A 23,611-nucleotide genomic window follows, 5' to 3' on the forward strand; every position below is an offset into this window, starting at 1 on the left:
AGGGCAGAGTCATCTGTGTGAGGGAAGGGGGAATGAGTGAACCCAATACTGTTCTCTCCACAGGAATACAACAAGCTACTCAGGTTATATTTTTACTAAATTTACATTTTATTATTGCAGCAATTAAGCACGGCTGCTGAAAGAAGTGTTTCCGTCATTTCTCAGCCCCCTGCTCCTCTGCTGTGCCTTCACAGACATTTAGTAGCTGTAAGGCTAACTGGATTGAGGAACTAATGAAACAAACAGCACAAAGTGACTTTTACAGTAGTATGTCAGAAGGTTTTGTAAATAAGGCTTTAGTGGCGTGTGAATGATCATGCCTGTGTAATAAAGCATTTTAAACTTTATTTTTAAATTAATTTCTAATTTAATTAATATATTATTACTACTTGCAGAAGCAGATTGCTGTTGGGGAACTCCTTTGTCAGCATAGGTGCATCTACCTTGTATTTTGGACATCACTGTTGAGCCTTTGAGCAAAACCAGACTGGCTGAGTGTCCAGGCTTTTAGAGACTAATGTTAGGTGAACTTCATGGTGTCCTGGGAAGAAAAACTTGGCCTGATATCCTCCAGCTGGCTTGAGCAAACACTGTCCCACCCATGCCTGCCCATGGCTGGGATCAGGCAGGCAGGTCAACATATGGACTTTCCTGGAAAGTTGCAGAGGGGCAGATCTAGTCTGTCGGCAGCCTGAGGAGTGCCTAGCTGTAGGCATCTGCTCTTCCTGGGGCAGCATAAGCCACGTGCCCCCATGGCCACAGGACTGGTCCACTGAGGAATGGCTCTGAAGGAAGAGAGGCAAGCTGGAAACTTTGATCTCTGCACATGTAGACCTCTTTGGCTGGCAGACCTGGCTGATGTGCCTATGATAGACCAAAACTTACCCACGTTTCTTCTATCCCTCTGATGGCAATTTCAAAGCAACTCCACCAGAAAAGCTATCATTACGAGCCTTCCCTTCACCGGTTCATGTTTCTCCTGGAAGTTTCTTGGTATTGCTCCCAGAAAAGGAGAACAGGAGTAGCCAGGGAGTGAGAAGGTTTTTGCAGGTATTTGGAAACTGCTTTTGTGTGATTTGGTGAAAACTCAGTGAATTCCTGATTAGAGGACTCTGACAGCCAAACTGGCAAGACTATGACTGCTGATTTTGCAAGAGAGATGGGAGTCTTTGGGTGGCTTAATAGGCATTAGAAATGCCCATCAGGGGGCATGTCCACTGCTCTGTATAAAAGTTTGTCATATCATTGCTGCGTTGCAGCAGTGCTGGATAGTGAGGTCGCTATTTAGTGTAAGATGGCCTTTCTTTGTTTGATTTGCGATAATGAGGCTAAAAGATTCTGAAATAATGAAGTTGCTTAAAATAAAAATCAGTAAAAGAGGAAAAAAATAACAGGTCCTACCTAGTAACCAGTACTTTCATATTCCACTGTACATCTCTACCTTTAATATTGTGGAATCATTTAGGTTGGAAAAGAGCATTAAGATCATGGAGTCCAACCATAAACCTAACACTGCCAAGTCCACCACTAAACCATGTCCCTAAGTGCCACATCTTTTAAATACCATCAGGGATGCTGACTCAACCACTTCCCTGGATGTCCTGTCTCAATGCTTGGTAACTCTCTCCATGCAGAATTTTCCCCTGATACCCAATCGGAACCTCCCCCGGTATAATTTGAGGCCATTTCTTCTTGTCCTGTCCCATGTTATCTGGCAGAAGAGACCGACCCCCACCTGCCTACAACCTCCCTTCAGGCAGCTGTAGGGAGCGGTAAGGTCCCCCCTGAGCCTCCTTCCCTCCAGGCTAAACACCCCCAGTTCCCTCAGCTGCTGCTCATCAGACTTGTGCTCCAGACCCTTCCCCAGCCCCGTTGCCCTTCCCTGGACACGCTCCAGCACCTCAGTGTCTGTCTGGCAGTGAGGAGCCCAAAACTGAACACAACAAATTTTTGTTTTCATTGAATTCAAAGGCTTTTGCTACAGTGGAAGGTCAGGTAAGGAGGCCATGAGAATCTTGTTGGCTTTAAATTTAACGATGTTTTTTCAAATATTTTTTATGTTTTCCAAATGATTTGTCAATTATCAGGTTTTATTGTATTTTTATTTAAAAACCAAACAAACCCAAAATATGTATCTCCTCCCCTCCACCCTCTGTTGGTTTTATTACTGCTTGGAGCTTTTTTGATGTATTTTGTTCTCTTTAGAAAATAACAAGAAACCTTCCCTAAGACCTGTTGGCAGTCACAAAGCCTGAATGCAATTTAAACACCGGAAAGGGTTCATTTGTGTATGGACAGACAAGGTATGGCTGTACAGAGCCTGCGTGACATCAGAGGAGTTGAGCCATAGCATTGCCACTCTCGAGGTCCCAACCCAACTCAGTAAGCTTGTTTGTTATCTAAGTGGCAACACTGTATAAGCAAGCTCACTACATTATAGGCTATAAAGAATTGTTTTGCTGCTTCATTGTTTGAGGTACACCCCAAGAACAAGGAAGCAAAAAAACTTAAAGAAAAAGCTCATGAAAACATTCTAGTGTATTAATTTAATCATCAGGGGTTTTTTTTTGGTGGGTTTTTTTCTTTTCTTTCTCTTTTCTTATGGCTGTTAATAGTTGATTTTTGTACAAGTTAAAAAAGACAAAGACATTAATACAGGAATGTGACAAATACAGCATAAATTTTTCATACATCTATTTAGAAAAAAAAGCACCACTTACACTGTGGGTTGCATAGCCAATTTCTTTTCATTGCAGCAATGTCTGTTGTCTGCTGATGCATCTAATGGATGTTTTATTCTGCTCAGTTAGATAATCATGGAGCTTCCCTATCATAACACCATAACTTCCATAACAAGTTAGTTGGTGGTCTTAGATTTGCTGAATTCTTAGTCACTGTATTTTTAACAGGTGTTTTAATAAAAGTTAAAGAAAATTTCATAATTAAATATTACCAAGGCAGTAAAAGAGGAAAAAACAAAACACCAAGATGCAGAAGCTATGAGCAAATCAAGTGCATTTTTCCATTAATTCTTTGACTGGTTGAGAACCTTTTAAGGAAGATAGGTAAAATTTCTATTGCTGAAAAAACTTCAGGGATGGTTGTGGGTTTTGGTTTTTTTTTGTTTTGGTTTGGTTTTTTTTTGTGTGTGACATACCTGCACCATGTCCTGCAAAGTGTGGAGCACTTGCTCCTGATCTGGCTAATCAGTCGAGCTGTCACTCAGCTCTGAACAGAAACTACTCAAGCATCTTGCAAACCTAATCTTGAGGGAAGGGCATGGCGAAAGAAAAGGAAAAATAAAGGAAAAAAATGAACAGGAAAACCAGAATATCTTTTATCCTTTCATTTCTTTAATCCACCATTCACAGTAAAAGAGTTGCATTTGTTAGCATATTTGTGTCTTTGTACCTCTCACGTTAATTTCCACCAAATTTTCATGGTGGCTTTACATTTGTGGTTCCCAGGAACGTTAATGAGGCACACATGCCCATATCCCTGCAAACTCTGAAAATGGGGAGAAACATGATGTCATAGCCTCAGCGCACAACTTTTAACTTACCTAGTTAATTAACTCTGCTCAGACTATGCTAGATTTTCTTTAATTTCCGTTTAAATGTAGTCTTTTATGTACTTTTCAGAATTGTTAGATTCAAAACAATTTTGCTGTTACAATATAGTGACATTGGGTATTCTTTGTTTTGTGGGTTATGTTCTTCAACCTGATTACCTTGTCCTTCTGTGTAAGTTATTTCTTTGCGCCTATGTTTCTCTGGAACTATATAAGTTAAAAGGGCACACATGATAACATACCCAGTTTTGTGGGTTTTTGTTGGTTGGTTGGTTGGTTGTTTTTAAGCAGAATTGCAGAGAGGTAAAGTTTCACTTCAGTGGAAAAACTGGAATAAGTTACTGCTACTCAGCAAGCATTCTATTTCTGGATCTGTATTTATGTGAACAGCAGTACGTGGAGATCTCTCAGAAGACATTAGCAGGACTTTAGACAACAAGGGCATATTAGGTTTAGGAAATGAATATGAGGTCTGAGAGATTGCTGACAGGCAGCAACAAACATTCAGTGGATGATGGTGTGCAGCCGTGGGACAGCCCTATTTAGATATGTCATTCACACTATAGCTGAGGCACCATTAAGAGTCCTGAGTTTACTCTAGCTAGACCATACAACATAATTCCTTGGTTGAAACATGAATAATCTTTAGATGCTGTTGCAGTTTAAAAATCAAGCTAAAATAAACATCTTTTTTAGCTAGACATTTATCATTGCATAGTAGTTAGACAAATAAAATACTACAGTCTAAGCACCTTATAAAACAATATATATTAGGTGCCAGAGAAGGCGTAACAGATGCCATCTCTCACTGTAAAAGTAATTTACAGTTTCAAACATAGCCATGACTTGAACGTACACAAATTGTTGGAAAAGGGGATCAGAAGTTATAGTCTCCATTTATTACTGAATTTCTTATGTATGATATTTCACACGGGAATCCTCATTTGGGAGTTATTTTCTAATGGTCTACTTTCCGTTTCTCTAAACTTTTCAGATGCATTGGCTAAAAAGTGCCTGTGGCTGGTATTGTGATCTACCAGACAAGTATCTCGTAAGAAAACAATGTCCCCAAAATAATTTTCAAATTTTTATTTTTATACTGTGGAAGAGTAAACACATTTTGTATTTCTGGTGTCTCCCATGCCAAATTCTCATACCTTTGTAGTGGGTTAATACAGAAGAGGGTTGACAAATCTTACTATAATCACTACACTATGTTGTTTTCATCCTCCTTGTCTGCTGCTCATTTTTGTTGTGAAAAACCCTAATATATCAGTGACAGGAGGTCTGGATTTGTGGCCGACTGTTATAATTACTCCCACTGAGGCACTGTCAATAGGATTAAAATAAAGATTCAGGACCTGTCCATCACAGATGAGGTCAGCAACACTAGCAGTGGGAGTACTGTTTCTGCAAGCTGTGCTTTCAGTCCTGAGTTATGGAACCATAGACATTAATATGAAGCAAATATTTGAAAGCTCCAGTGGAGAAAGACCAGCCTTTTTTCTGCATTAGCTAAAATATCCATCTGTAATAAATAATCTAACAGCATCCATCTATGTCCTGATCGTACATATATGTATGTTAATTTTCAAATGTATCAGAGCCACATAGTTTCAATTACAAAACAATCCATTTTGCATTTTCTAATTAATAAAGTCTTTGCAGCTGCATAACTTCATCCAGGAAGCATCTGCACAAACTGCTTGTGTATACAAAATTTCTGTGAAAAGAGGGTTAGCTGAATTATCTTTAATGTTTGCGGGCATGGGGAGGGTAGAAAGGTAGGGAGTTGATTAAGATAACACAAAGCAAATCACAAGAATGGCAGCTTATGTCCACACAGATATAAAACAAAGTCTAGCCACTGCTTGGAGCAAAAAAACCACAATGTGTGGGCTTGCTTTAACATATAGTCAACTTTATTCAAGTGAAGAGAAGAGAGGAACTGAGGGGAAAACCTGAGCTCTCCCGAGGTGGGCAGTCATTCTGCTGTGCTTCTCAGTGGGACCACAAACCCATAAGTAATACTGCTGTTGTTGAAACTCTGATTACGCCTTTGCCATGTGTTGATGCTGATTTTCAAAAAGTATCAATTTTTAAATGTTAGTTTCATCTTCTTTAGTGTGCATGAAACTATGGCGTGTACGCCACCAAAACTTACTTGTGACAGCAAAGTCAGGGAATGGAGAGCAAACAAGAATAAACACAAGCTGTCTTGCTCTACTAGCACAGTGTTTCATCTTTTTCTCAGACCAACCTACTTTTTATAATGGGATCAAACAGTAATTAGTACAGTCACCTCTTTGCAACTCATTATGTTTCATTATTTTCATAAGAAATAAAAAAATAAATAAATATCAAAAGTCATGTTCAATCAAGTGTCTAACATGCTGAAAGAATTTTGTGCCCTTTAAGTCCTAAGCTGATATGCCATCTGGAAACCTTGCACTTCTACAAATGGAGATTTCCTTTTTTAATTTGTTTGTATTATTGTAGTAGCAAATAATATTCTTGATTAATGTGTCAGTGCCCTACAACTGTTTACTCTTTCTCCTTTGGTTATATAAACATCAGTTGTTACACATGTCACTCATAGCCTTCATTATATTTCCATCATCCCATCCAGTTTAAGTTCCCTAGCCTTTCTAGAAGTAAAAATGAATCTCCATAGTGTTTATAGTGGAAAGGTTATATAAAAATGAATGGTACACATCCTTTTTCTCCTTTTTCCTGTCCCACAAGTGGGACTCCAGACTGCTGTTTGCTGCTCTCTACATATGCCTTTGTTCCCCCTACGAGAGGTTCTTGGAATTCTTTTTTATAAATACAAAAAGAAAAATATACATTATTTGATCTCTACCAGGCCACTAAGGCATGTGATGAGCTCACAGGAGAGAAGTTGCTATTTTTCTCTATAAGCTGCAGTCAGCATCTCTAGTTACAGCGGCTAATGCCTTGTGCCACAGATGTGGCACCATAGTTCGTAGTGTGAGTTCCTCAGTATTTACTTGTGGCTTTGCAATATTCCATTATTTACAGAATTTGATTAGGCACTTAAATGATACCAAATACATTTTGGCTCAAAATGTTTGTGATTGCACTGATGGCGGTGGCATATGCTAAACGTGTATTCGAGTGAGTGCCATGCACTGATGCTGCAGCCTTGCCCAGCCATGTACCAGACCCTACTGTCATGGTACGTCCTTGCTGTGGCTGAGTGCTACTGGATGTACAAGTAGAAAGCAACGTAGTCCATGCCAAGAGAGACTGCTAGTGTCATCTTCAGCAGGGTCTTTCATCATGTACAGACAGAATAGGTTACTGCTTTATCTAAAGCTTCCAGGCAATGAAGTTTAAATATGAAACATCAAAGTCCTGCTCAGGTTTGAACTGCAGCTCCACGGCATGAAGAGGGTCTCTCATCCATGGGCTGTTGACATTGTCTTTGTATTTCACAGTGAAACTCTGCCAACTTCCCACCAAAAGAAACCTCTTTGCTTTGTAGAAGAGCTGGCAAGATTGGCTCTGAGGAGCAGCTGTGGCTATAGCAGGCAAATAAAGAAATCCAAGGTGCTGGGCAGCCCTGGGAGGGTCACTGACGGTTGGTCCCTAACGATGGTGAGACTAAGATACTAAGCAAAGAGTTGTGCTTTGGCTGAAGCAGAACTGTCTTCTCTATTTATTATTGATTTTGTATGTGGGGAAAGAATTAGCAACTGATTTTTGCTTTATTTGAAGACTGGTTTAGGTTAGGCTGGTAGGTGTTACTCTGCATCTTTGTGCTGTTAGTGATGTGTAAGACTTTAAAGCAGCTCATTAAGCAAAATGGGAGCTTCATCTGGGAAGAGCTGTTCTATTAAATTAGCAGCTGTGAATGACACACCACAGTAAATGGAAGTAAATTTATTTTGTGCTGGCTTTCTTCCCTTTCCCTGCTCCATCTTTTCCAGTACCTCAGAAGCCCTTCAGCCCTTCAGCAGCAAAACTGCTCCTGGGTCTTAACTTGCTTGAGGAAGATCAAATGAATTCACATTTTACTCAGATCAACAATAATGAGGATTATGGCTACAACATCACAGTGCTGCCTTACCAGTCATATCTTCCTGCATATGTCCCATCATTCCTTGCATTCTGTACCTTGATTTACAATATAGGTTCCCTTTATAGGGGAGAAATGCTGCTGTTGTCTCCTGCACTAATGAATTGAAATATTAAAATGGATGTGATCAAATATAATTTAAGTTGTCTCAAGCTTTACCATGAGATACTTTTGTGGAGCAATACCTGTATTTATCATCTTTAGATTTACCTGTACAGAGCTCTGAGTAATGTTTGGGTAATATGTTGTTTGTTTTTGGTATGTTTGTTTTTTGTTTTTTTTTTTTTTTTTTACATTTAAAGTTGCTTCTGGAAGTAGTGGCAGTGGGGATTTTATGCCACCTGTCCCTGTGATCTTAAAAATATTACCTTCTAAGGAACTAAATTGGATCAAAATAGATGGATTTAAAATAATGTAGAACAAAAAAATGCGTTTAAATTACTTGTAATATCAAAAAAATTCACCATGGCAATTTGGCAAGATAGGACAAAAGGGAGGAAAAAAGGAGTACAAAAAGTATTTTTGAATGGTTCTTTCCCATCTGATCTGTCATAGCTCACTGGCAAGTTATCACACCTTTGTAAGTGGTCCATGCAGCACACTCTCTTGGTAGAATTTCCAGTTGTAAGTTTCTTGGCCAGGACAATGATATATGTTAAAAACAGATGAAGATTCAGAGCTCCCCAATTTTTGAGCAATAATCCACTGCTGGGCTGAAATTATTATTTTATATTTTTTTTTGGAGGGGGGAGATTTAAATTTACAAAGAAAAAGAATTTAGTTGTATTCCTCCAACGAATACTTTTAATTACGTGTACCCTTGCATACCCTCCTTTCTAAAGAATTGCAATGTTATATAAAATCCTTTTTAAAAGTACTGTTTTAAGACTGTTAAAAGTGTCAATGGTGGAATATCCTGCCCCTTATATTTATGGGGCATATAAGTTGAAGGGTTGGTTATTAAATGTTGCCACAAACCTCTTATTGGACAAAAAGCTAATGGAATGGTAGCGTGGTACGAGTACCTGAACCTGCCACCTGTGGTATGCTGTGCAGGAGAAATGGCTTTCAGTCATGTAAACTAGCCACAGACATTCAGGTCCTCTGAACTCTAATAAATAATGCACAGTTACCTTAAATAGTAAGTGACTAAGCATATAGACATCTTGATCAAGTCTTCAGGAAAAAAAAAATGGAAAGGGGTTTTCTGTTTACGTTTTGTTATTTCTGCCTGAAATCTCTATTTTACCCTCTGCGTCTGCTTTGTAATGTTCCCTGCTGAGAAGGACAGACTGGAAACACAGTAGGGATCTTTGCCTTTTAAGTTGCTCTTTGCTTTGCAGAGGGCTACGTGCTGGAAGACCTGGTGTATTTGTCCAGTGTTTTGCTCAGTATGAGAGAAACATGACTATTTAAGAAAGGCAGGAAACTATTATTTGGTAATTTTAACTACATTTCAATTACAAGTATCGAAAGAGCAGACAGAAGTTTAAATATATGTCTTAAGGTACACGCATACAAATCAGTTCAGCTTTTGTACTCCTTGTCTTTGGCCAGGAAATTCTGAAACAGTCTTGAATGAAAGCGTTAAAGGATAATTCTGAGTTAAATTTGCCATAACTATGAATTCATGAGTCATGTTTATCCAAACTGTCTTTCCAAAATTCTTTCTGTCTTCTTTTGTAAAATGCATATGTAACAGCTACTGTGGTAGAATCAAACTATAGCATGTTTTACAAGCAGGGCTAGATTTTCTTCTCATGCAAACTTGTGCCCCTTTGTCAAAGTCAAAGGATACGTGCTTTGCATGCTAATATTCTTTGCCAGGTAATTTAGCTTCCATCCACTGTGTTTTTTTGACAAACAAACTCTAAATGTTATGGTGATTTCTGTCATTTAGGCGTTGGTGGTTTTTTTTTTTTTTTTTTTTTTTTTTTTTTTTTTTATGTAAAGTTTGTATATTGATAGGGAGTAACAGAGGGCCAGAATTTCCTATAATTTTATACTGGTGTATGATACACAGTTGATTTACATAATTCATCAACTTTAATCTACTTTTGTCTTTAAGTATTGCCACTATTTTTTTTCTCTCATCAAGAAGTGTCATGTTGCTGGAGCTACACTGTGCATCCAGTCCAAAGGCTATTAAAATCAAAGACACTCCTCACTGACTTCAGTGAAATTTAGATAAAGCTCATTGTTTTCATGCTTTTGTCATCACTGCAGTACCAGTTCCAAATATCAGTGTCTTTGGATACTTTGCATTTCTGTTCTGAGAAAATATCCAAGCAAATATGAATATAACCAAAGTAAATCCTCACTCTCTGAATTCAGAATGACTATTTAACTAGCTGTAATATTTTGATACCAAATACAAAGTTTCACCCACTGTCCCTTTTCTTTGCATACAGGTGGCGGCTTAAGGTTAGATGGTCTGTTAGGGTTGGAAAAAACCTGAAATAATATAGTGTGGTTGAAAAAGCCTCTGCTTGATTAGAAGGTTCTGGAGGACTTTTGTGTTCTGTTTTTCGTGCTAACAGTGGAAGTTTGCCCATAACCTCAATGCTGAAATGGAGTCCTGAGTTTGTTTCCAGTTTTAGCATAGTCTGATCCCCACTTCCCTCTTCCTCATCCCCTTCCAGCTCTCATAGTTTATCCGTTCTTAAGCTAGCTGTCTAGGTTGCAGTCCTCTGCTTGGAACGGTCATTATACGTGTGCTTTGTGGATGTTTCTGCTTTGGGAGCTGTGACAGCAGCTGAAAGAAGTATTTCTAAACATCAGCTTTTTTTACTTCCATGGGTTCGCAGCAGGCAAGCTGATCTTACGCGCCTATTTCCAATTATCTACCTTTTAACTCCCCCTTGAAAATTTTAGTAAATTCGTTTAGCCTAGTTGTCTCTGAAACTGGAAAAACCATTTGTGCCGCTTATGCTCTCTGCCCTCCTCCTTTTCCTCCTGGTTCCTACCAGCACCATCCATCCAACAAGTGTTCATGCCTCATTCTTTCCTTGGGATTAGGGTTCACTGGTGGGTTACAGCTTCTTTGGGTTTCTCAGATCAGGGAAGAGTAACATTTGCTCCATTAATTCCAAATCGACTAGTTTAGATACCAGAAACACTTCAGTGGCCTTAGAGCAGAGCTTCTCCAGACTGTTTTTCCCTTGTTTAGGCCTATCGCAGGCATCCAGCTGTTTCACACCATTATTGTACTCTTCTTTGGTGAAAAACAGATGCTTGTTATATTTCTATGGCTTTCTGTGTTAAAATATTGTGCTGCCAACTGCCGAGGTATTTGTAGTGCATGCTTGAACTCATAAAAATGCTACAAAATCATTAACAGCATCAACTGAAGAAAAAGAAATTCTAAGTATAATATCTTGCTTGCGCCAACATGACAGAATGGGTAGTTTAGACATTTACAGGAATGTGTACCCCATGTGACAGACAAAAATGAATGATCGGAGTAGTAGTCCATGCAAATCTAAACCGTAATTTGTTTTGTTCTGCCTTAGCTTGTGGCCGTGGGTTCTACAAATCCTCCTCACAAGATCTGCAGTGCTCCCGCTGCCCTACTCACAGCTTTTCTGACAAGGAAGGATCTTCAAGATGCGAATGTGAAGATAGCTATTATAGAGCACCTTCTGATCCACCATATGTCGCATGCACAAGTGAGTCAGTCATGAATTTAATAGTAAAGGACATTGCTTAACCAACCAGGTGCAGCCACTTGTAGCTAGTAGTTTCGGTTGGCTTTGCCTATTTTTGAAAAGTACATTTACAACAGTAAGTGAATTTGAAAGGCGGGGGGTGGGGTGGGTCGGGGGGAGGAATTTGACGGTGAATATAGAATCAGCATAAATATAGTTTCATGTTTGCTTGATATAACGCTGGACAACTTTGCATGTTGGGTAAGTGTTGTAACTCATTGTAATAGAAAGGCATAGTTTTCCCATGGCTGTAAAATTGTTGTAGACAATGTGCTTTACGTGATATAGTACCAGAATGAGTAACATGAAAAATGAAAAGTAGCCTGTGCAGATATGAGCTTTGATTGAACTGTAGTCAGATCTGGCTTAACCTTCTAATTACAAATAGAATAGCCTACACAGATTGGTGGTGCAAACAGTAGAAGCCTCCTAAATCCAAAGCAGCACCAAATATCTCTGTAAATCATATCAGAGCTGGTAACAAAGGACTAGGTGCAGTTGGTGCAGTACGTTTAGAAGAGACGAACAAATCCCATACTTGGGAAAACTATAAAAGACAAGCTTTAAGGTACATTAACCAATCCTTCTAATTGCACAAAAGAGATATGGCTAAAGTCAGTTGCAGTAAATATACAGACAATTGTTATTCTGACGCCTTAATGGAAAATAAATAAAACTCTTACCAAGTGAATCCAAGGAAGCTTTTATGCAGCTTGTTTTAAAAATAATGAAATGTTTATGTGCAGAGAAATGCTTCAAATGTTTTCTGTCTCAGTAATTAAAATGCTAGCTACATGTCCCACTGTGGTTCTGTGCAATTACCCTGGACTTTTTTGTGTGTTACACAGGACCTCCATCCGCACCACAGAACCTCATTTTCAATATCAACCAAACTACCGTGAGTTTGGAGTGGAGTCCTCCTGCTGACAATGGGGGAAGAAATGATGTGACCTACCGAATTTTGTGCAAGAGGTGCAGCTGGGAGCAGGGTGAATGTGTTCCGTGTGGGAGTAACATTGGATATATGCCCCAGCAAACTGGATTAGTAGATAACTATGTCACTGTCATGGACCTGCTAGCTCATGCTAACTATACGTTTGAAGTTGAAGCTGTGAATGGAGTTTCCGACTTGAGTCGTTCCCAGAGGCTTTTTGCAGCTGTCAGTATTACCACCGGTCAAGCAGGTAAGTTTTCATCACTTACGATTCTCAACACTATGAGACAGAGAGAAATTGGGAACATGCAAACTACAGATGCAGTAAATCAGGAGCATGTTTGGTGTGTTCTGGCTCATTAATCTTTTCACCTTGCCAACTAGTTAATTTGAGCTTATACCATTTCATGGTAACCTGTCCTGGTTTTTGGCCTCGGGATTGCTTTCAGAAAGCATTCATAAAGGACTTAAAGAAGACATATGGCTTTATTATTAAATAGATTTTAACTCTGCAGCTGTTTTTCTTCTTACGTCATTGTAGCTTGTTCCTTAGTATTTGAAGATAAAAAAAGTAGATGTGACAGTGCTACACAGGATTCCTTTCTGAATTTTTTTAACCTGTATGGGAATCCTAGGTCACTGGAAGATGATTTGGATATCTGATGGTGTTTTCAGTGTTAATGTTTTCCCTCAGGATAATGTTTCTAATTTATCTTATATTTCCAGATATGTGATTATGAGATTCAGTAAGAATGTGATGATTATTCTTTGTTTCTTCTACTTATCATAATCTGACAGGTGAAATGTCAGGGAAAATAAAATCAAACTAGCATATGACCCCAGGGGGAAAAAGGGCTTTAGTTGTCTGCATGCTGAGTGAGAAAAAGAGAATTCTCTGATTTAGGTTTCTGAAATGACGAGTGGCTTGTTAGTAAAAATTATAGGCAATAGTGCACTGTGGGCTTTAAGAGAGGATAGTAAAACTAACCTTTTACACATTGAACAAAAGATCTTAAACAGAACCTTAATTGCAAGATCTGGCTTCTGAAGAAATGTCTTAAAAGAAAATATGAAGTGAATAACTGATGCTTGCTGTAAGAACAGCTAACCAATGTTTTAAAGGATATTTCATACTTACATCTTGGAAGAAATTTTAATGACTGTGATCAAGCTATTCTTTTTTAGTGCAGTAGAAATGATCCCCTACAGCAATGCTTTGAACTGAGGACAAACTCACTGTACAGGGGCAATGAACAAATAACTGTAGTTATTTTACACTTTAAAGATAGTCATCTAAGGGGAAAAAAAACACCCCAAAACCACAAGAAATTTACTTCAAAACCTTCCCTCCCTCCCCCCAAACCTAGGACAGTTTATATAGTTGTTAAAATTAGGCTGGAATACTTATGAGATATTTGGTTTCCCCATAGTGCCTCCCTGGATACCAAATGCACATTGTATATTATTTTGGAACCATCCCTGTGACTGAAAGGATTGGTCCCTGTGCTTGTTCAGGTCTTGGAGTTCATGATGAGATTTTGAGCACAATGAACTTACCCTGAAACTATTTTTGCACCACAGATTGCATTATTTTGGCACCTTGATTTTTCACCTTTAAAATAATTCTCTATAATTTTTCAAATATGTTGGGTGGACAGTGTTCTGCTTTCTGTAGATTTCTGTACAGAACTACCACGTGAATAAGAGTATTTGGACTTTTTTTCTATTTAGCTAAATCAAATTGGCTTTACTTCATGCGCTTTGATGGTTCGGTGGCACACAGGGTAAAGGAAGAGACAGTGCAAATTGGTGGCTATCACATCTTAGGAAGATGAAAAAGCCTTAGTCCAAATGTGTTTCCCCCAAGATAATTCATTACAGTTAATTCTCTTGTGTTCTCATAGTCATAGATTTGTAAGGATTTTTAGGGCAGAAGACATAAGATGGTCGTGTCTTGTAAGTAACACAAGCTGTAAGATTTTATTAAATGATCCTCACATCAAGCGAGATGTTAGTGAAACTGTAGCTTGCATATATATTAGAGACAACAACTAGACTTCACCTAGTGATGTCAAGTGATGGAAAAACCTTCACCCTCCTTGAGAAGTTTTGTAAGAGCATGCAGCAGGGAACAGGACACCTGACCCTGTTCCTTCCCTGCTCTCCAGTTTGCTGTGGGAGCGTGCACAGGGGAGCATTTCCCAGTGCTACAGAATCTGACACTGTCACTGTTGAGAGAAAGGGTACTTGTACAACTGAAGCTTTGTCTGTTTAGAGCTTTGCTTCAGAGTATCAGGATTTAAAGGCTTCCAGTTAGGCATCTAAAAGGAATGAATATACCTAGGAAAGGGATGGGAACAGGGCGGGGAAGAGCTTTAAGCTCTCATTGTTCCAGTTTTCTCTGTCTGTAAAATGAAGGTAACCCTTACCTTTCCTTACCAAGCTCTTCAGCCTTTCAAGATTTTTTGATTAAAAGTGCCATATAAATGCAGCACTTTATTTTCACCCAAATTAGAGAATTAATGTTAAAAAAATTACAGTCTTTCAGAACAAATGCATTCACAAAAAGGAAAGACCTCTTTTACATTATTTTTGCAACAGCATGTTTTGGATCCTAATACTGATTTCTTTGGTTTCTCAAGGAGGAAAATATTTTAGGTGGAACAGATTGATGACTATAATTGAACAGAAAGAGACTGGTTGCTCAAAGGAGACTGTTATGCTTCTGTGCTCCTATTTTATTTTACCATGGAGAGAAAGAAAATGTTGGATTTATTTATAGCCAAGTAAACTAGGATTCATGCAGCTCTCATTTGTTACTGTGTGACTGTTCTATACTTTTGGCAAAAATGACTTCTTCTATGCCCATATTGCTTTTTGTGTGTGTAAATGTGTCTAACTAAACCTTCTTCGCATGTTATTATGCTAGCACAATAGGTGGCTATATATAATTACTGGGTTCACCAGTTGCACAGAGGCTTGCAGTGAGATTTTCTCTTTGTAGTTTTGGTTTAATTGAATTGATCCTTTGTGGCCATATTCACAAAATTCAAATTGGTGTGTAATGATAACAGGAAATTATTGATAAAAGAATGGGGTTATGGAATATATTCAGTGTTTCTTCACCCACATATAACAAGCTTCTGATGAGACAAAGGGCATGTAACAGAAAAGAAACAGGTGATTGATAAAAAGCTATTTATATTTGTGGAAATAACACAATAAAATGATGGCTAGTGGGTAGGTAGCATTTCACATTGCTCACATGTATACATATGACACATTGCTATTCATTCCTTGTGTTAAAAAGGCTTTGTGACTAGGTTATCAGTTGTCATAGGGCATATTTTTTATGCTGCAGTCAAGAACCATGAGGCTGTTTGTTTTGCTTTGTTTTGTTTTTTTCGACAAGATTAAGTGCACTAAGTCCCCCAGGAGTAAACCATCTTGTTTCATATCTTGCCTATCCAGCATCATATAAAGAATACAGGATGTCATCCCAATATTGCAAGCTGATCTATGTGAACCCCTGCATCCTTGTAGAATTCAGATTTAAATGTGACTAAGCCCCAGTTACAATAGGTGAATGTACTGAAGAGCTGCAGCTGGCACACAGCTGACAAACACTACCTTTGCAAGCTTTTTAAATGGTTGTTTACCAAAGAAAAAATTACCGCTTTCCTAATAAGATGTTCACCTTTTGGTGGTACTGGTAGTTCCTTTTGATCCATCAAGTTCCTTTCCCAGTTTTAAATTTTTTTTCATTCAACATTCAAAAGGCTAATGGAATTGGGTAGGTTTCACAGCAAATGAATATTTGTCAGATTTTGGCATTTATGCCTCTCAAACCTTTAAAAAAATGTGTGTTTCAATAACAATTGTATATTTTTTCTGTTGACACTTTTGCAAAGACAGTGTGTTCTTAAAACTATCTTTCTACATCCTTTCCTCTGGAATTGATCGGAATGGACATTGGACCGGTCTCTGATAAAGGCTGATACTTACCCAATCTAGCTTGACTTTGAGAAAACTGAATTGGACGAATCCCAACGTTTGTTAGGGTTTGAGAAAATTCAAGTATCTGTCCTGAGCCACTCTGAGTTGTCTTTGCAGTCATTGGAAAGAAAAAAATCATATCCAAGGGGACACTCATCATGTCTTATTACCATAACCAAACATGACAAACAAAAGTTAAAGTGTAATGCCAATACCTGTTCCTAAATGTACTCTCTGTTCTGATGCAGGGAACACTTGCTAATGCTCACTGCTTCTTCACACCAGGAGAAAGGTTCCCCACAGCAGTCTTAGGTCATGCTGTGCCTTCAGGTGCACTTAATGCTGACAACTTGAAGTGGTTAAAAAACCTTCATTCAGTTCCATAATCAAGCCTTACTCCTGAAAAACATTTTTAGTAACAGTTTGTTTTGTATGTGTTGATTTGCTTTTCCTTGTTTTTAGATCTTAGAGTACAACTTTCAGACCTTTTCCTACAAAACCAGATCCCTAAACTCACAGTTGTTTTTTGTTTTTTTTTTAAAAAAAAGGGGGGGGGGGGGCAACTTGAATTTTCAAAGTTGCATTATGCCAGCATCTTGAAAAGAACATCACGTGCTATAAAATCATGCCTATTAGCTGCAGTACCATTGATTTACACAGCAAGAAGAAATGATCAAATGCATAAGGATAACAAGCCATCCCTTACGTAAAGCTGTGCGATGGGTCCTGCCTTTCTTAGGTACCTCCGAAGCCTTTCTAAACAGGGGAGACACCTGTGCTCTCCCCCACTCTACGTTCTTCTTTCGTTGTTGCTGCTCATCATTTTTCTCTTCTTTGCTTCTCTGCGCATTTTCCCGAGCTCTCAATTATCTCTACTCATTTTTTAAAGTCTTCTTTTTCATAGTCTCTGCACTATTGAGCGTCTATTTGTTTCCAGTTCTCTGTCAGTCTCACTTAAGCCTGACTTTTCTTCAGCAATGAGCTGTCCCCCCGCAGAGGCAGCAATCAAGAAGATTTATGCCTGTGGCTTTCCCAGTTGCTTTGACCTTACTGTTCTAGTCCTGTTCTCACTTCTCTCCTTTCCTCAGACCATTCTGGTGTCTTCCCATTCTGTTGCCAAGTTGTTTTAATCTACTTTTGTCTGTGCCTTCCATCCAATGTTCACTTCTGGCGGTACACGACAGTTTATTGCAAATAGCTTCAGTGTTCAGCTTAATGTTGCTTCTGTTTTCCCATTCCAACGGACTTCCTTTAGCTTCAAGTTTCATTTGATATTTCCTGCTGCTGGCTTTAATTTTTGAGCTGTGCTTCATCCTCTAGTCTTCAACTAGATCAGCTTTCCTACATTGATATGGCTACATTGTCTGTATATATATTTAAAATTACTTCTTCTTGTAAAAATAATTCTGATTATAAAAATAATGGTTTTCTTTTCTTTTTACCAAACCTGTTTCACCTGTTGAGCTGGGAGAATTATTTTATATAAAAAGTCAGTTTTAAAAACTGATATTCCCTAACTGCTTTCATTAAGCTGTGGGGTTGTTTTTGAAAAATCTATGTTATGATGATTGTATTTTGGGTTCCTGTTTTGCTTAGTTTATTTAATGGGAGCTACAAAGATGTTAGTGCTTATTCTTAAGAATATTTTTATCATTTTTAACTTTTTTCTAGATCAGCAGCAGACAGTATAGCTCTGTAAGTGTTCTGTTCTCCATGGCCACCAACTGAAAAGGGTAAAACTAGAGCAGAAATTAATTAAATGTGGTACTCATTCTTCTAGTTTCTTTAGATGTCTCTTCAGTACATTTTAAAAATGGATTGGGTTATTTCTGTGGAGCTAAGACTGACTATTGATCTGCAATCACATTACCCTGAACTAGTATCACAGATATTTTGACAGGAGGTGGTAACTGAATTTATGCCTAAATTAAACTGATGGATAAAAACTTGATAAGAATTCCAGTCTCTGTATAGCAAATAATATCAGATCAGGGAAAGCAATTTGTTCATTTGCTGATCGTATCAGGTCATATTAAATGTAGTGAAATCCACAAGGTTATAGAGATACTGTAGAATTGCTAGGTTGGGGCATTATTGTAAGATTGCTAAATGTTTTGGTTTTTTTTTTTTTTTAGGATTTTCACAAAGAAGGAATCATCTATATAGGATATAATATGGTATAGCATATATGATATTTGACAGTTTTGATAATATCTATACATATACAGAATGAATATATATATAAAGTTGAAATTACAAGCAATATGTTTTATAAAGAAAACTTACCACAGAATAGCTGATTGATAGTAAATTTTTTTTTTCTAATATTTTTCACTGAAAGGTAAGAGAGAAAGCAAGAAAGCAGATGTTAGCTGTGTTGCTTAGGGTCTGATCCTGCACCGCTGAAGTCAATGGAAGTTTTGTCATTGACTTCAATAGGAGCAGGATTTGAACCTTATGCTCTATCAGAACTCACAGGAACCAAAGCAATGGGCACTCTGCATCCTGAAAGGAAGCTTTAACTTCATATCTCATTTTGAGCCTGACTGTAGCAGGTTTTTGAACATCAGTTTGTGGCTGAATGTCGATTGAATTTGAATTATTTTTTAGCATACTAAAAATAGATATTTTTTTCCAAATATACCAGAGCTCTTGCCTGTATAGCTTTACCATAAATGCTTTTCAGAAATAGATGTAATAATTTTTGTTAAGAAACTGAGTTAAGTTTTTCTTGTAGAGACTATGTGAATTTTACAATATTTAGAAATATAAGTAGTAGGATGCTACATTCTAGTGTAGCTAGACAAAGGCAAAATAAAGCTTCAGCTTCACAGAACCAAAGCTCTGAATTAGAAATGCTCAGATTAAGCTTCTACGTCTGTTAAACATTTGGTAGCAACCTGCTAGGAGAAGGATGACAGCCACAGGGCTATTAACTTTCCCGTGCACTGAGCTATTGAAATAGCAGGTTATGTCACCACAGTTAAATGTACGCTACTAAAGCATAATTTCACCAGCTGCACAATAAATAACTATGTACTTGAGGAAGAAAATGAGTGATACAAAGATACAAAGTACGATTTACCCAAAGAAAGGAGAGACTGTTTTGCTAATGCTAGCAGAGGATTGGAACCACTTTTTCTTGTAGTGTTACAAACACGAGCTGGACATCTCCTCAGTGTTTATGAATTACATCAATTGTCTTCTTAAAAGTAGTGATGAAAAATAATCCTGATCATGAAAAGAAAATGTGTGTGTTAACATCACATTTTCTATGTCCAATTCCAAAGAGTTTTGTAAAATAAGAGAGCTGTACTTGTGACGCTTGCTTGGGTGCGTTTTTAGACCCTTGTAAATGTGCTTGCCTTCTTCTTTCATTCATAGTTTGTTTCTCACGGCCGTAAGTCCTTTTGAACAGAGTAGAAACTAAATAGTCTCTTTGAGCTTTGTTATACTCTTCGGGGACACTTACGCTTAGTTCTGTGAAGACCTGGCCAACCTCAAAGGCTTTCAAAATACCTGCCGTACACAGACAAGAAATCACTTGATACATTTATACATGGTGATACACAGTTTAGTGCAGCTTATCAACTCACGTGCAAAGAAAGAACAATTCCATAGACCTTTGATTTTGCCACCAGAACTGTATTTCCAGATCTTCCTTTTTCTGCCTCTTGTGAGCTGTAGTATGGTAACTGGATGTAGGATCTAGATGAATGCTGAACACCATCACTAGGATCTCAGGAACTCCATGTTATTTGCTTGTGGGCCACTTGTATCATTCTCTTACCAAAATAGTGTCACGATGATGATTATGAAATGTAGGCAAGTATTTGTCTGGAAACTTTAGAATTTCCGTAGGAAATTGTTTTAGGTGAAACACTGTCATGGCTATATTGAGACCTAAAAGAGAAATACAGTGGGAAAGTAGCAAAAAGAAAGGCCTATTCTGTTCTGTCATAAAAGTTCTCAATGATAACTTTAATTTTTTTGGTTGAGCTTTCTGTTTCTAATTTGTAGCTAATAACACTTAGCTAGCCTTATAAAAGCACAAGGAAGATTTGGTTTTCAGTATTTACAAAACAGATATGAACTCCTTCAGTGAACAAAACTGTGAAACATTGGTATCGGTAGGACCAAATAATACATAGTGTTTGAATTAATCTAGCCAAAACCCACCACGCTCATGAGTTCCGAGTTCTTACTTCAGTACAGTGTAGCTTATTTTTAAAGTGTTTTGTTTCTTTGTTATTTTGCCTAGAAAGAACAAAATTCAAAGAGAAATAGTATGATCATACATGTAGCAAAATAAGACATTAGTTTTCTCCCTGAATTTCCTAATGTTTGCTAGTTTGTTTCAGAGCTTTTGAAGAATTCAAGTACCATTGTCATTAAAGCAAACAGAATCCTTTAAGTGCACAGATGCTTTTTCGAGGAGAAATGAGCATCACTACTAAAAGGCATAGTTGCAAATGCATAAGTGCTATCAAATGTGAAATCCTAATTGAGATTGTAAGTAGTAAATTAAAAAATTCTTTAACGGTAACATCTCTATAGGGTGAAGCATTTGATGACAGTACTGCATGGAGTACTGTAATGACTCCTGTGGAAATCTTTAAAAAAGAGAAGATAGCTGATAAAGTGAGAACTAAAGAAGTTTCTCCATTAAGCTTAAATGATAGAATAGCTAAATGTGCAACTTCCAGATGGGAGAGATTGCTCACACTAGTGTCTATTTAATAGCTGGAAGACCTTCATGGTGAGTCTATCGCAGCTAGTGTAGTTAGTATGCCAAAAATGCACTGTAGGAAGGGACGAAGAATATCTTGAATCAAGAACTTTCTTAAAGCAAGGTTCAGGTCCACCATTTAGGGGTGAAGTTCAGTCTCATAATTAACTGTCTAGAAAGAGGTGCCATTTGTTCAATGTTTTAAGACAGTGTATTTCCAGTTTGCTTTATATATGTGTTCTCATTAGAACTAGAGTCAGAGATTCTGCTGCTGCTCATTTGGAACAGATCATATTTTATTCAGTTACGTATTTTTTATTAGTTGCATGTGCCAGCAAGCCTGCTTTTTCAGAAGGAAAAAGAGTTTTGGCTAAACAGGCCATCAGGTGAAAAATCTTTCTCTTCTGGCCCGTGGCTTACTGGCATTTTAGGGAATATTAATGGCCCAGGGTTGAATTATTCACTTTTGGCAGGTAAGGGTGAAGACAGCTGAGATGGGTTGGAAAGTCAAGGCAAAATAAAGGTCTGTGAAGAGTTGAGCTTGATCTTTCTGATGCTACTGGGGTAATAAGAAGGGGAGAAATCTTCCCTAACAGGAGTAGCCATTGCTGACTTACCCACTATGACAGCTCCGTGGGTGGCAGCAGATTTTTCAGATGCTGGAATAGTCCGGATAATTAATAAGTCTGGACAGTTTTTGCCATGTCTGACATGTTGCTGCCCTATGTATTTTTTCTGCTTTCCATGTGATAGGACCAGCCCTGATTCCATAGGGCATACCCCCTAATTGAAAAGTCATATCTGTTACTGGTATATGTATGAGTTGTTTTGTGCAGTTTGGCATTTCTATAGTCTTTCCCCATTATAGTAAAAATACTTTCTTGGATCTATTTCTAGAGGAAATTCTTGGGGCAATTTACTGAGGAAGCCATGGCTGAAGGCTGCAAATTGACAACAATAAAAGTGTTATCCCAAGTTCAATAGTTAATGTTAAGATAGGAGATGCTGATTATCGTTTTCTTTGCTTCGTTAGTGATGAATGGAAGCAGATTTGATGCAGACAGCAGTCTGGTGGAATGATGCAGAGCTATCTATGAAAACATCTGTACTAATCCGCCAATGCAGTAAATTATAGCTACAAGCAAAAGACATTGATCCAAGAGGATCATTAACAGCTTTAACCAACTGATCCAAGTAATAGGGTAAATGAGAGAACATTATCAAGATCTGATTTTTACAGCTGTCAACTACAATTGCTAAAACATGGTTACCACTTTCTCTCAATTTCAACCATTTTATGACTTCAAGTTTAGTATATATTATCGTGGGCAGCCAACAAGGATCAATTAAGTGGTAAAATACACAGGAAAAAATTGCCCAGCTATCATGCACTCCATTTACCAGGAGGTCAGTCACAAAGAGGGAGAGATAATTGCTGCAAGCAAAATTGATCAGGGATGAGCCAGAAAGGATGATGTATGTTCTGTGACAAAGTACGTGACAGAGATGTATGCATAAACCTGTAGCTGCTTGCCTTGTTGAGGATACAAGGACAAGAGAGGGAGACCTGTGAAAAACAATTAGCATGGCTTCAGAGTGAGCAATTCTTAATTATCCATAACATGTCGACATCAGATAATTAGTGTCCCAATTTTTAACAATATTTGGTCATTAACTACAGTAGAATAAGGAAGATCAAGAACAGAGCCATTTGTCTGAGCTAAGTGTTACATAACGGCCTCTGCATGAGAACTCAAGGCAACTAAATCACGCTCACGATAATGGCACGGAGATCTTCTTATTGTGGGGCCAATATAAATGTCTTAAATTTGAGCTTATAACAAACTGCATTTTGTGTTTCCGTGAGGTAGTTTCTTTGTGATAGCAACCCACAAAATAAAGCGTGATTTAATGACAGCTGCAGTTAAACTCTCTGACTTGCTGCTTTTTCATCTGTACATTTAATTTTTCATGGCAAGCAGCATAAGTCATATGGCTCAGGCCATTTTAGTGTTAATGCTAATTAAGAAAAGGTTATTTTTAGCTTAAGTTTTCTAAACATGCAAGGCTACGTGAGTGTGTTAAATGTGTATCTCTTTGGACAATTTTCTTTCAGCTCCTTTGTCCTCTGTCAACAGTTTTTGACTAGTTTTAACTGTGTTTGAGAAAGAGGTAGAAATCCTAAACTCCTACGTGAGGTCAACAGGCCAAGGCAGACCTGTCCTTACTGAATGAGCTAAGTCATGTGCCAGACGTAAGAGAATCCACATGTGCAAAACCAGAAAATTTTGAAGAATAATTATTCACAGAGCTGCTGATACTTTTATCATGTTAATGAAAGAAATCTTAGAAGTGCAGAATGGGATTATTTCATGTTTTATTTTTTATCTGGTTTCTGCCATATGCAGGCACAGAGAAAGGAAGAGAGGGAGAGTTGTGCACATACATGGATACATGTAGCTTAATCTGTTTTTAATCTTGCTTTCTTCTAGCCCATTAGGGTATTTTTCAGAATTTTTAAGCCAGATCTCACTTTCTCTGAAGTGAGTTTAAGACTAGGGATAAGGTCCTG

The 23,611-nt window shown here is 37.9% G+C and overlaps 1 protein-coding gene across 7 annotated transcripts in view; it reads left to right on the forward strand.

The window, feature by feature from the left end:
• EPHA7 (EPH receptor A7) overlaps window positions 1-23,611 on the forward strand; it is a 179,178-nt gene that overhangs the window by 45,780 nt on the left and 109,787 nt on the right. For all 7 annotated transcript variants that reach the window (XM_080388102.1, XM_080388103.1, XM_080388099.1 and 4 more), the window contains exons 4-5: window positions 11,186-11,341; window positions 12,229-12,564. In XM_080388102.1, the coding sequence (XP_080244228.1) occupies window positions 11,186-11,341; window positions 12,229-12,564 (492 nt within the window). The remainder of the gene's footprint in view (window positions 1-11,185; window positions 11,342-12,228; window positions 12,565-23,611) is intronic.

Source organism: Falco punctatus (genome assembly GCF_963210335.1).
Source record: "Falco punctatus genome assembly, chromosome: 5".
Lineage (NCBI taxonomy): Eukaryota > Metazoa > Chordata > Aves > Falconiformes > Falconidae > Falco > Falco punctatus.